This window comes from Diplotaxodon limnothrissa, linkage group LG23 (genome assembly GCF_057381915.1).
Source record: "Diplotaxodon limnothrissa isolate DT_005_m linkage group LG23, D_limnothrissa_male_GT1.1, whole genome shotgun sequence".
NCBI classification, from domain to species: Eukaryota; Metazoa; Chordata; class Actinopteri; order Cichliformes; family Cichlidae; genus Diplotaxodon; species Diplotaxodon limnothrissa.
Window position 1 is genome coordinate 47,380,521 of NC_140617.1, and position 14,802 is coordinate 47,395,322.

Here is a 14,802-nt window from a genome sequence, read left to right on the forward strand (position 1 = left end):
TCCTGTTGTTAACATATATAACCCCGGTACTTTTTAATTATATAATAAACTTTAATATGTTACATGAAAGACAGCACTTTGGGGGAATACATTTATCAAAATAAATATATATATAGATATATGGAATACACTCCAATTATGTTGCCTTATTAGAGAAAAATACGCAACAAAATCATACAGGACTAGAAATTCACCAAAAGACTTTGCTATAGTTTTATATGATTCTGGCAAACTTTAAAGGAAACATATCATAATTTCCAGCCGCATAATATAACATTTTTGACTTAGCAAGAGTAGCTTCATATGATTCATAGTTCAAAATAATGCTTATTATTTTTATTTGGCATACTTGGCTTTAAAACAGACTATGCTTAAATTCAGGGGACTAAAGGTCAGCAGAAAAGCTCATGAGCAAAGCTTCGAGTGTTTAATTTTTCATTAAAAAAATAATGTTCATTAAACTTCACACTTTACCAAACTCACTCACACCCCACCTACTGTGACTCTATGCTCTACAGTCTGAGAAACACTGCTTTATTTTTCTGTTTATGCAAATATTTTATTACAGGCTGTGTTGAATATTTTGGCTGCCTGACCTTTGGGGACAAATTAAGTACACTCTGTTTTTCTGAATAGCTACAGGCCATAAACAGAAGGTTTGACAGGTGGGTTGGGTTTCTGTCCTCAGACCCATGAATGTCCGTGTGGCTGATGTGACCAAATTTGGAATATCTGCTCTCACTGACATCCTAAAGAACCAGCAGGAAGAAAAAAGGACCTGAAACAGCATTTAACAGAGTCTGAAGCCTTCTCGCTCACATATGCTGACCACATGATTAGACTCTGATTATGTTTGACATGAACATCCACCATTGCAAAAGTGTGTATATGTGTTTATGTACATGAAAAAAATCAGGTCCTATAGGACTGTAACAGGCACTCGATGCTTTTTGTGTCTGCCTTACGGCAATTTAATGGGATTAAAACACACAGCAAAAATATGGCACATTAAAGTCGCACAGAGGCAGAAATAGCGCATGTTTTGTGCAGTAAAATGAACATGTTTGTCTCAAAGTAACCAGTGTTTAATTAATCAGTTGTAATAGATAAGACAAGTGTCTATTTTAGTATCTGTATCAGAAGTAAAGGAGAAACGCTGATATTCCATCAGTGATTTTCTTAGGACACAAGTATGAATTCACAAGCATCTCAGTATGTTCGCTGAATCTATCAGCAGCTGATATACAGTGCCAGTCAGAGGGGATCGGTGTGGAGGCGTTCGGCAACGTTCACGGCAGCAGAGCTTTGGATCTTTCTAACAGGAAACGAGGATAAATTAAGAGACATCGAAGAAATGCAGAGTGCAAATTCAGAACGTCCTGGATCGGGCTCTGATGGTTCTTTTCTCGGGTCTCTGATTGGCTACAGGTACATGCCATTAATGAGGTAATCTGACTCCTCTGTAGTGAGGGGACGCGCTTTCTTCAGTTTGTGGCGGACGAGCCTGAGACGACAGCTGATCATGAGCAGCAGCAGGGCAGTGATGATTAGGCCAAGTGCCAGAGGAAGGATGGCACCTGGAGAAAGAAATGCGCCCCATTCAGAAAAGGTCATCGGATAGAGAGGGAAGAGCCACAAAAAGCAGACAGAAGCTCTGGGTCTCACCTGACTCTGGGACTGGGTGTCCTCCCATGACTGGAAATGGTTTGGAGATGGGGGCGTCACTCACTGCTTGGCTCTGGGTGGCTTTAGGGGAAGCTTAAAAAATAAAACCGCTTAGATGAGAAAACGGCTGACTCACAACACTGAATTATTGACATGTGTTTGATTCTTTGGATGAATATACCTATCTCAGTCTGCTTGGTGACTGGAGGAGCCACACTGGCAGGTCTGAAAGCTGGACCTAAAAGGTGTTCGTACATAATAAAGTCAATCTTACTACAAAATAAATCAATCAAAATGAATGTAAGGTGGGCTCTCACTTTTTTGTATGCATTCACTGACACAGTCCAACTCCTGGAGGAAGTTGTTGTGGTTTCCCTGGCAGCCTCCATACAGGAAGTGTTTGCACTCTCCCACATTTTGGTCGTAGTACCACCGTGGGAAGGTGCCTTTACAGGGTCCCACAACTGGAGCAGCAGCACATGGGTCTAAAGGAACAAGACACGGCCTTTATATTTAACACATTTAAATGATTCTTGCACAGCAATGACACCTGTTCAGAGACAGTAGTAAAAAAGCAATATCCTCTTTAGTGGCCAGCATGGGGAGACTCCTCCGGCTGGCAGAAGACTTCCAGTTGTGTAGAAGTCAGTGGTAACAGTCCTATGTGCCCTTGATCTGTGACCTCAGTAAACAATTTTATGGGCTCAGTCACCAGCTTCAGATCATAATGAATACAACAAAATGAGTTTATTTTGGAATGTATGCTAATTATTAGAGACAGGAAGGCTAACAGTAGTGTCCTCAGTTTCACTGTGCTGATCCCTCATTTGTCACATCGAGTTGAAAAAAATCAACAGCTCAAAGTTGAACACTCAGGTCGAGGCAGGAAGATGAAGTACATATTTAATACAGCTTTTCGTAGCTGGTGTTACAATTTTAATATCAAACTCTTCAACATTTGTCCTACAAATGGATTCAGGTAAATTGATTTTAGCATTGAATAATCAATATTAAATACTATTATGTAATAAAGAGATACTGTTACAGTATTAAACATACTGCCATATTAATAGAATGGCACACCACTCGAATAACCCTGACTTGACATCTTTGGGTGAATTCGGAAACAGCGAAAATGACTGTATCTGACTATTTTCAGTGTATTTTCTACTTAAACAACTTAATACTGACATATTAATAATTAAGCATAGAGGGGCACTACTACTGTTCACTGAGCCTCATCAGAAATGGTCTCAGTGCTAAGGTAGCTGTGAAGAAGCCATTCTTAAGGAAGGGAAACAGGGAGAAAAGGCTGATGTATCCCATATTACACAGAAACTGGGATAAAAGTCAGTGGCAACATTTCTGATGGAGTGATAAATCCAAAATGAAAGTATTTAGATTCAGTCTTTTTACTGCCAATTCAATAAAAGCGTAGCTTGACAGAAAAACACACAATGGAACACCATCAGTTATGACTTGGTCTTCACAGTGCCCGGACCTCAACATCATTGAAGCAGCGTGGGATTATCTTGACAGAGAACAGAACAAAAGAGGGTCAACATCCAAAAAATAGCTTTGGATGTCCTTCATGAAGCTTAGAGAACTACTCCTGAAGACTATTTACAGAAATTACAATAAAGTTTATCTAAGGGAGTTTGAGCTGTGTAGAAGAATAAAGGTACGAACTCTGTTTTGCTTTATATACTGTATTTCCATGTGTGCATGCATTTCTTGTTTTTCTAGCAAAAGATAAAGAAATGAAGGGTGACCAAAAGACTGCTGTTGACAATCTGCAGCTTTTCTATGTTTGATATCGGACATCAAACAAGCTTGGCTGTAGGACTGTTGCTTGGACTTTGTGTCTAAATAAAGAGATAAAGTGATACGGACATCTAAGATTACTTCGAGCCCTTCTACCAGCGACTTAAGATATCATCCAATGTCATCATCCACCTTGAGTGCAAAGGTCAAAGCCCTCTACACAACAGTGGATTAACTATTTTTCCTTTTGACTTTGAGCACTAAACAATGAGGTATCATCTTAGTTTCCTAAGAACTTGGACGTGCATTTGTCAAATGAAGAAAAGACTCCTGAGAATCCACCTTGAGCACAAAATATCTATAGTAAAACAGCAGTGTGGTCAGTGACATTCAGGGATCGGATGGCAGAGCGGACAGAGGAGCTTTGTTCCAGCACTCAGAGTGGATGCAGGCAAAGAGCTGCTTTCCCAGGGACCGCAGAGTGGCCCTGTGGCTTTGCCAGCATTTTGAGCTCCGTGCCATGACTCAGTGGCTGCCTACAGGCTCCATCTGCTTCAGTACCCAGACACACCAAACCCTCTTGGTCTCTTCACAAAGGGGATTCTGCACCAATGACACAAATTCCTGTATCCTACATTTTCATATTCTTCTGTTTCTCCTTTCCTAAACAGACTGCAATGAAGAAATGCTCCAAAGTGTGACTAAAGTGCTTTAAACACAGTTAACATCACCATTTTATATTAATTGCCTAAATCTGTCTAATAATGCGATAGCTGAGTACACTGTAGACATGGGCTTTCATCTATAAAGGTTTTGGCTGCACACTGTCTCAGTCGTGGCGTTGCCTCGTTGGAGGCTGGGACTACGCCATAAAACGACCTCTGTGATAACACATGCCAACCTATTTCTTCAGAAAATAGGTTGTACTTTATATTTCCTCCAAAATAAGCTTTATAGTCCATATGCTTTTTATTTCAGTGTCTAGCCCTGGACAACAAAGGTTGCCTTCCTTTCTGCTGTCCATGCTGCTAAGAATAGCTTCTTTATTTTGCTAAAAAAAAAAAAGCTTCATTATTGTAAAAATAGAAAGAAAAGAAATAACTATTAGTATTTTGTTGACCCTGCTTGCTTTACAGGTGAACTAATAACTTCAGCATCACTTTTAAGAACAGGCTAGCAGTTGGCCAATCAAACTTGGCTTACATACTGTTTTACTGGAGCCAGACCGCTGGCTGTGACAAACGACTGGCTCTAGTTTTAGTGCAGACGTCCAGCCCAACCAGTATTAATGCTAAATATTCCTGAAACTCTTAACTAATTACTAACATGAACTCTGTACAGATGTTGTGTTAACAGTTGATTAATTTTTGCTTTAATGGAATTTCTTATGTTGGACTTGCGGCACCATCTTGTGGTTTACAGTGGTTATCATGATGGAGCGAACCCTGTCCCTATTTCAACTTCACTTTATATCTCTGCATCTTGTACAAAGGCTCCTTTTAAATAAGTGTTTTTCCAAGTACCTTGGAGCATGAACACCACCAGAGACGTTATAGGAGAGAGCCAAGGCACTCAAAGAACCCCGAATAGAAATTTATGGGAGAACTACGGCCTTCCTTGAGAGCCAATCAACAGGCAGTCTGGTGATTTATGAGCCAATTGAATTGTACTGAGGCATGTCCGCAAAAGACTTTCACAGTATGTTAACCGTGTGCTGGCAGGCATATCTGAACGTCATAGTAAAGATGTAGGAAAGCATCCTTATCATTGGTCTGGTGGGGTGAACCAAGATGTCGATCATGTTGGCACTGTGGACTGAGCCATCAATCAAGCCACACTCCTGTGAAACTTTGAGTTGGTGCTGCCGAAGTACAAGTTGTGGGAGAAAACATCTTTTTAAACCTCACTTTAATTTAAGTGCTTTTAAAAAAATCTTATCTGAGTAGTGATTCTATATTTGCTGCTTTTATATCCCCGAGAACATTAAAATGACAATTTTAAGATGCCTTCAGAGTGGTTTTACATGCTTTTACAAGGACTTTGACCTCTCTACCTTGACTGACTGAAGCTTCCTGCTCACTGGCACTTTGAGAAGGAGCCGCCTTGCTTGTGTCTTGCGGTGTGATGGTCTTTCTGGCTCCAGTCGGGAGCATGGAGTCGTCTTCAGCTTTCTTTGTCTGAGCGACAGGCCGCTGAGGGCTGGGCAGGTCCACAGCGTGGGTCACTGACTTTCGGCTGCCATCGACTAGAAAAAAACAAAAGAAGCCATCGCTTAAGGGAAGGTATGTTTATGGATTTTTGCTAGCATTTATATTGATGAAATGACTCAAATAATTTCAGCCTTACAAAAGACTTCTATTATCCACTCATCACATAAATATAATAACAGCTATTTTACTCACTGGTTGTAAATTTGATCTTTTAAGACAGCTGTACATTAGCATAACACATACTTTTTACAGGTTAATTGACCAACGGCTGTCTTTTTAGTCATGCTGGCTTCAGCTGAAACCTGAGTGAGTTCGGGCTTGTTCAGAAGCACACTGCCATATAAGAAAGTGTCGTTCTTGATTTATAAGAGAAAAGAGTTTTGTACTGAAATTAATTAATTTTATCTAGTATGCATAATCATTAAAAACTTTAATAGAAATGAAAATTGGATTCGTCTTCCAGCTCCAACAAAGTGAGTACTAGGTGTTTCCTACAGTTTGGGCAGAAGTCTTCGTCTGAGCGGTCTGGACAGTGCTGCTTCCCATCGCAGGCATAGGTGATGTCAATACAGCAACCGTCATCACACTTAAATTGGTAGTTTGAGCAGTGACCGGTACATACTGTGGGCACAGATAAGAATACAGTAACTACACATCTTCTCTCTTAAATGGTAAAGGAATATGTCACAAGTCACGCACCCTTTAGCGGTAATCAGTGCAGCACAAAGGAAGTTGCAGAACATAGATGGAAGTTTTGGTGATTCATTACCTTCTGCTTGGTGTTTTGGAGCCAGTACGGTGACAGAGATGTTATCGGAGCTCTTCTGTCCCGCAGTGTCAGTGACTGTCATCTGAAACGTGTAGACTCCTTCCTGGAGGCCACTGATCTTCAGCAAACCTGGATGTGTTGACTTTAGAGCACAAACAAAAAATACATCTCTGAAGCAATCAACTTCTAGACTTTTGTTTTGCCAAATTAAAAAAACACCTAGTGAGGACTTCTGTAAAACCGCACTGGGTTTTAAACATGTAGCAGTATATGCATCATGGATCATACATCCATCCTACTTACTTCTCTGACAGACTGGCTCAGCTCCACTGGCACAAGAACAGATACAGGAAATGTTCCATACCACATGCAATCAATCCTAGCAATGCACCACATCTGTGTAGCAGAGAAAATCTACTCTCTCATGCTAACGCTTTATTTTATCTTTGCACAATCACAACACTTACAGTCATACTGACGCCATCTGATCTTTACTATGCTGTTTATATTACATGTTTTTTTTGGCTTCCTACATGTTTTTAGCATTTTGCATTTTTGAATTGGACATATTTTTTGTTGTTAGATCTTACAACATTACATATTAAATGTAATTATTTCACTTTATTGAATTTATTTTTATTTGATTTTGACAAAATTTATTTTCTACTTTTCTACTTTAAGCTAATAAGGTCTACGTAAGGTCTATCTATTATCTTATCAATAAAAATCTGTACCAGGGCAGGATATACAATACATATACATAGTAATAAGTGTTGTGTTGTTTCTCCTTAGCCTTGATGATTTTGATTTTGTGTGTTATTTTTAGCTGCAGAGTTTTGTATCTGACATCATTTGATATTTCTGTACTATTGTTATTTTTATGCCATTGTGCTGCAGTCAGAATCACTCTCCCCCCCCCCCCCCCCCCCCAAGCATTAAAAGCAAAATTAGCAGAGCAGAATAACCTATAAAATGCTGAGACTGGACATCTTCTGACAGCATCACCCACTAGTTTATCTTCCAATTGTTTCATTTTCCCCATACCTAGGTTCTTAGATTTCATATTAGATTATACTGCAGAGATTTTTAGACCAAATAATATTTTCCATAACTTGGCCCATGAGTTTTATATTATATTACATTATATTATATTACATTATATTATATTACTGTTGCCATACATAATTTTTAAGAGTTGTGCAACCTGCTATGAACAGAGAGTTGCTCTGTAATGAGCACTGTGTCAACATGGTTCTGTACTTTCCTGCCAATTGTTTTCATTGGGAGCTATTTTCTGTTAAAGGTAGAAAATACAGAAAATTAGTGGTTTTAATATTTACATAAGAACAGGAAAAGCTGTGCAGGGTGTTTAAAATCTCTTTAATGTTATAACCACAGGACAGTGTCTTGTATTGCTGCTTACCTAAGGGCAGTTTAGAAATAATAAGCTCTTTATTTGTGTTGATCTCTGCACACAAGCCACTCTGTTGACTTAACTAATGAAAATACCCAAACGCATTTAGCTTTCTGGGTATTCATATTGCAAATGAAAACATCAGAGACACCTGAAGGAGAGAACAATAGAGATGTATATATGTGGATCTTTAGTCTAATCCTTTGTCACCACCATAGTTAGAGGCTTTCATCTACACCTGTATAGACTGTATTGACTAAGGCACATGCTGACCTTCATATTGATGGCTGTGTCTCCTTTAATCAGACTCCACTCATAGCGGCGGATCCCGTGGTCGTCCACGCTGTCACGGCCATCCAGCACAGCCCAATCTGTGGGCAGCTGGATAACCACATCCTGTCCAGCGTCACTGCGAGGAGGCTCATCCACGTCTGCAACATCAAGCACAGGTAGATGGAAAGTGTCCTCTACATGCCTCTTTATTTACTCTCTTCATCCAATTTTCACATTAAATCATGTTTGATTCTATCGCAGGCTAAAACATGATTAGATATTTTTTGTTTTTTATTCACATATATCCTTTTAATTCCATTGCTCATGCCCAAAGCCCCTCACAAAAACATCTGCTTCTATTCTCAGGAGGGCAAGGCTACAAACCTATGAGGCAAATCATTAATCCTCTCTACTGCATTATCTGGATAAGAAGCAGGTGCTAAAGGCTGGTTCTGCTGTTAAAGTCAGTTTCTGTCAGCTGTTACAAAGCTGACAGAAAAGTTTTTATCCTGTTTTAACAGCAGGGTTTCCTGGTGGGATTAAATAAAAAAATACAGTAAAGTGACAGAAAATTACCCAAATAAGGTTTTTGCCACAAACCTGAGGAAAATTAATAAATTACTTTTGGTATCTTAGCTTATAACACCTCATATAGAAGATTACAAAAGCCCATCCAATATGATCATCGGTGATCTAATTATAACATCATAATTCAAGAAATAATTGCTGTCATAACAGGAAAAACATCCTAATGAATAATAACTTTTTCAGCAACCATTAGCAAACATGCTATTTTCTATTGCTCCATCAATTTTACTTAAACATACATGAAGGCATGGACATCCTATCATTTTCTAAATAACCTATCAGTTATAAAACAGTTCTTAACCCAGTAACTAACACTGCGTGTGTCTGCAGGGTCTCCCACCTGCATCATCCTCATCAGGAGCTTCTTCTCCGGGCCTCCGGGCTGAGTCGCTAGATGAAACAGGGAGGTGTCCCTGCGTTGTGTTGGGAGTCCGGCTGTATGTCGTGAAGCCTTTCTGAGCCGAGAAGGCGCACACATTCTTACTCCTGTAGGTGCAGTTAAACAGGTAGCAGCGGAGACTGTCCCCGGGCTGCCTTTGGTCCTCGTGAAGCACCGCAACTGTGCAGTGAGGCTGGGAGCAGCAGGCGTGCACACAGTCCTTCCTGGTGTACACCCTGTCCGGGGCCAGCAGGAAGGTGGCTCCTTGCTCGATGGAGTCCTTGGCCCGGATGATGCGATCCCCCGCGGCACTGAAGTCGCCCACGCAGGAGTCCATCACTTCACCTGTCCTGTAGGTCTGGTCCTGCTGCAGCTGTTTGCGGAATTCCTCCAAGAGCTCCTCCACCCCGGATATTTTGGATTTCAAGTCCGATATAGGCGAAGATCGAGCGTCGATGCTGCCAAAGGTGAGCAGCAGCAGCAGCCCTACACAGGCGAGCAGCAGCCGGGGATGCTGAAGCAGAGCCATGTTGTTGATCACACAGTCAGACGGCGTCTCCCTCTGCCTCCGGCTGGCCTTCCGCTCATGAAACTCCTTCCCGGCACAGACGGCCTTCCTACATTAAATATATCCCTGTTAATATCGTTTAACGCCACTGCTAGGCTGAACAACCAGCTGTAACCGTAGAGCCGCGGAGCTTACAGTTCGTCCTTCGACTGTGCTGGAAATCTGCTGTTGTCATGGTGAGGGGGAGTCGGCGATGGCTGCTGACGTCACGGGGATGAATAAACAGGACGAAAAGCAGCTCACCTGTTAACTGCTCTCATCCACCGGCGGGGGCTGTTTGAGTCAGTGTCGTATATTTTTAATTAATCTATCATGTTAAAATAGTTTTAAAATCTAAAAATCTTTTAAAATCTTAACTAATGATGATTTGAATAAAATAAAAGACATAACATATAAATAAATTCAACAAATACATGGAAATAAGACTTCCCATCTCTCCTAAACATTGATTAAATCTTTACTATCCCATACTGCAATACCTGCATTTATTTATTTTATATTTTTGCTCATTAAAATTTTAATTGAATTATGAATGTAACTGTTAGATTTTATATTTTCATGAGTTTTTCCTTTGTTGAATTATCAAGTGCTACTAGACTCTCCCTGATATTATTAATAGTGAGTGATAGTAAGTGTAGCCTTGTTATGGATTGTTGGAAATAGTATTTGTATTCTGTACTTAGTCTGTGGGGGGGGGGGGGGGGGGGGGGGATCACACAAGATTTAAGGCCAACTTCAAATTATACCTGTTAACTTTTTAAATATCTTTAATTCTACAGTCTGGTGTTTATTTGCTTTCCTATATTTGCATATCTGTGTATAAACCTAGTTTAATAGGCAGTGCTTGGTAGCAATGTCCCCTTCAAAACTGTTTATTAACATATTACGATGACTACTTTGTACCTTATTGCATAATATTAGATAATTTAATCCAAACCAATGCATTGTGCAATAGAGTTTTGGTATTTTAACTGTTCCTAAAATGAGATCCAAGTGTGCTCCTCAGGGTGCTACTAAGATAAGATAAGATAACCTTTATTAGTCCCACACGTGGGAAATTTGTTTTGTCACAGCAGGAAGTGGACAGTGCAAAAGTTATGAGGCAAAAATTAGAATACAATAAGAATAAATACAGTACACAACTGTACAGAATAGAATAAAATAAAATACTATATACAGTAGAATAAAATAAAATAAATATACAATAAGATAAAAATAGAATACAAAAACAAATACTATATACAACTGAGTAAAAATACAACGATGACAGAAAGGATTATTGCACTTAGTATTATTGCATATGTATGGATGTGTGTGCTTGATCAGTTAAAGTCTTTATTATGGAGTCTGACAGCAGTGGGGAGGAAAGACCTGCGAAATCTCTCCGTCCCACACCGTGGGTGCCGCAGTCTCCCACTGAAGGAGCTGCTCAGTGCTGTCACAGTCTGCTGCATGGGGTGGGAGATGTTGTCCATCAGGGATGACAGCTTAGCCGCCGTTCTCCTGTCACTCACCACCTCCACTGGGTCCAGAGGGCATCCTAGAACAGAGCTGGCCCTTCGGATCACCCTGTTCAGTCTCTTCCTGTCCCCAGCAGAGATGCTGCCGCCCCAGCAGACCACGCCATAAAAGATAGCAGAAGCCACAACAGAGTCATAGAATTTCTTCAGGAGTGGGCCCTCCACTCCAAACGACCTGAGTCTCCGCAGCAGGTACAGCCTGCTCTGCCCTTTCCTGTAGAGGGCGTCTGAGTTATGAGTCCAGTCCAGTCTATTGTTCAGATGAACACCAAGGTACCTGTAGCTGTCCACAGCCTCAATGTCCATACCTTGGATGTTCAGTGGTTACTAGTTACTGTGTTGCTGTTATTTGGAACAAGCTGCCGAAATAGCATTGAAAGAGTTTTATTCTCACAGTCTTACAGTTAACGATGCTCTCCGAGTGTGTGTTAAGTTTTGTTTTCATTTCATTCAAGCTAACAGTAGCCATTGTCGGGCTACAGTTTATTTCTTTTGTTAATCTTTTAATAACATTGAGTTAACATGTAATAAACTATTCTATAAAGATAAAATTGACACTGGCATACGAAGGCCATAAAAACATGCAAAGCTTTGAAAATGATCTCTGTAACATATTAAGTAGTGGAGTAAACATACAATAATGGTGAAATGTAAGGTAAACACAATACGGAAATAAGCAGAGAAATACAGGGAGTAATAATACTACTAATAATAATGGATTGGATTTATATAGCGCTTTTCATGGATCCATGGATTCTGTCCGTGTTTTGATCTGTTCACCATCAACATTGCGTGCAGCAGCAACCACAGCCTCCCAGACACTGTTCAGAGAGGTGTACTGTTTTCCCTCCTTGTAAATCTCACATTTGATGATGGACCACAGGTTCTCAATGGGGTTCAGATCAGGTGAACAAGGTGGCCATGTCATTAGTTTTTCTTCTTTTATACCCTTTCTTGCCAGCCACGCTGTGGAGTACTTGGACGCGTGTGATGGAGCATTGTCCTGCATGAAAATCATGTTTTTCTTGAAGGATGCAGACTTCTTCCTGTACCATTGCTTGAAGAAGGTGTCTTCCAGAAACTGGCAGTAGGACTGGGAGTTGAGCTTGACTCCCAGTCCTACTGCCCGAAAAGGCCCCACAAGCTCATCTTTGATGATACCAGCTCAAACCAGTACTCCACCTCCACCTTGCTGGCGTCTGAGTGGGACTGGAGCTCTCTGCCCTTTACCAATCCAGCCACGGGCCCATCCATCTGGCCCATCAAGACTCACTCTCATTTCATCAGTCCATAAAACCTTAGAAAAACCAGTCTTGAGATATTTCTTGGCCCAGTCTTGACGTTTCAGCTTGTGTGTCTTGTTCAGTGGTGGTCGTCTTTCAGCCTTTCTTACCTTGGCCATGTCTCTGAGTATTGCACACCTTGTGCTTTTGGGCACTCCAGTGATGTTGCAGCTCTGAAATATGGCCAAACTGGTGGCAAGTGGCATCTTGGCAGCTGCACGCTTGACTTTTCTCAGTTCATGGGCAGTTATTTTGCACCTTGGTTTTTCCACACGCTTCTTGCGACCCTGTTGACTATTTTGAATGAAACGCTTGATTGTTCGATGATCACGCTTCAGAAGCTTTGCAATTTTGAGACTGCTGCATCCCTCTGCAAGATATCTCACTATTTTTGACTTTTCTGAGCCTGTCAAGTCCTTCTTTTGACCCATTTTGCCAAAGGAAAGGACGTTGCCTAATAATTATGCACACCTGATATAGGGTGTTGATGTCATTAGACCACACCCCTTCTCATTACAGAGATGCACATTACCTAATATGCTTAATTGGTAGTAGGCTTTCAAACCTATACAGCTTGGAGTAAGACAACATGCATGAAGAGGATGATGTGGACAAAATACTCATTTGCCTAATAATTCTGCACTCCCTGTATATGATTCATATAGTAAGTCCTAACTTTTTATTGTTAACATTTTGTTTTTCTAAATGAACGACCTTTCCTCTAGATGATAAGTGCAGAAATTACTCTTTTGGAACAGAGGCAGTGCCTTTTTTATTCATTTTGAAAAAAACAAAACAGTTATTTGTGTTTAATTTACTATGGAGAACAACTTTCATTATCAGCCCCCTGCTCCCACATTTAGAGTGAATTGTTGAAGAACACTTCTAACACAGTTCCTTCACAGCTTCAAGATGAAAAGTTTTATTTTAACAATATATCACAACAATCTTGAATCAGATCTGAAACAAAACAGACACAAGGCTCACCGATTCCCCCCCAATTTCTGATGTTATGGTTTAAAATATTAATAAAAAAGTACATCAAGGTTCTTCCATATGAAGTTTGTTTGCATGTCAGATTTTTCATTACAACTTATATATTTGACTGAATGAAGCTGACACAACACAAGCAAGATAAACACAATTTTGTCAATTAAATGAGTATGATCTATGATTTGTGATACTAGAAAATACAATAATAGAGAATTAATTTTTCACATGTGCTCATTGCAAACTTGGTCCAATCTACATGGAGATTTGACTGTGTTTAGAGATGTCTTTTTCAAAGTACATAAATGTCATCCACATAGAATTATATAACACTATATTTACATAATATATTTCTTAAAAATAAAATTGTAGATTCATATTATAAAAGGAAAAGTGGAAAAAAAAAGCATGGACAATTTAAATAAGTCTCAGTTTGAAAAACAAAAACAAATTAAAGCTGCAAGCAGCGTTATGAGGGCCCTCGCACCCCATCGCGTCGAGCCACGCCCAACACCTACAACCAGCACCTCCAATCTGATGTCACATTGATGGAATTCATGCATTTAACCACCAGCTAACATTTCATCTCATTCAATCATCATTATAGTCGTCCCACTAGGTGGCGCTCTAACCATTACTGACAAATGGCATAACAAACATTTCCTAGCTCGAGTCTCATCACGCCTGCGACCTTTGGGAGAGTTTGGACATTTTGATTTTGAGTGACAGCAGATTACTGCTTTTTGGCGAGTGATTGAAACTCCACGTGCCGCCATGACAACCCCGTTTCCCTGAACGTAAAAAGCTTCGCAATTTAACATCACAAAGGTCTTTAGATTCCACAAACTGCAGATCGGTCCAATCTGATGAAATCCCTTGGAGGAGTTCGTCAAAGTACGGTGCCTGAAAAGATGGGAAAATGTCGCCAAAATTACACATTAACTTTAAAATGGCTGACTTCCTGTTGGATTTGGGATATTGCTCCAAGAGACTTTTTTGTACATCTTAAGATCTTCCATAAGCTTACCAGGTTTCAGACTCATACATAAAACACAGAGCAGGGGCTGTGGTTTTGAAATTTTGTAGGGGGCGCTGTGGAGCCATTTTGGGATATTCAATGAAAATGATCACATAACAACAAAGCCTTAAGCACATTGGAGGTGTGGGCCAAATTTCAAGACTTTTTAAACTTTCCAAGCCCCTCAAAAACCACTTCATTTTTCATGGTGAACAGCGTTGCCACCAGGGTGCACCGTTCAGTATAAAGTCACAATTTTCGCACTGCAGCATCATGAAGGACTGACGGTGACATTCACCGCTTTTGAGGTATCCACAATGAACCTGTGAAAATCAGTACAACAAAGTGTAAGACATGACAT

The 14,802-nt window shown here is 40.2% G+C and overlaps 1 protein-coding gene across 2 annotated transcripts; it reads right to left on the reverse strand.

Moving 5' to 3' along the window:
* Positions 1 to 1,422: 1,422 nt before the first annotated feature.
* Positions 1,423 to 9,591, reverse strand: LOC146608964 (low-density lipoprotein receptor-related protein 11-like). Of its 2 annotated transcripts, none has more exons than XM_085348599.1 (9): positions 9,024 to 9,591; positions 8,096 to 8,253; positions 6,409 to 6,550; positions 6,135 to 6,260; positions 5,483 to 5,674; positions 1,983 to 2,150; positions 1,847 to 1,903; positions 1,666 to 1,758; positions 1,423 to 1,577 (listed from the first exon to the last, which is right to left on the reverse strand). In XM_085348599.1, exons 1-9 carry the CDS (start codon positions 9,589 to 9,591, stop codon positions 1,423 to 1,425), a joined length of 1,659 nt encoding a protein of 552 aa, XP_085204725.1. The 2 variants fall into 2 exon arrangements, with proteins under 2 accessions (XP_085204725.1, XP_085204726.1); XM_085348600.1 differs by having other exon boundaries at positions 1,847 to 1,897; positions 1,977 to 2,150.
* Positions 9,592 to 14,802: the final 5,211 nt, after the last annotated feature.

Coding starts and splice junctions, on each gene's coding strand:
- LOC146608964 (XM_085348599.1), bottom strand. CDS start 9,591: ATGGCTCTGCTTCAGCATCCCCGGCTGCTGCTCGCCTGTGTAGGGCTG. Junction 2,151..5,482: donor GGAAGCTTCAGTCAGTCAAG/GTAGAGAGGTCA, acceptor TTGTTCCTTTAG/ACCCATGTGCTGCTGCTCCA. Junction 1,904..1,982: donor CAGTGAATGCATACAAAAAA/GTGAGAGCCCAC, acceptor AACACCTTTTAG/GTCCAGCTTTCAGACCTGCC.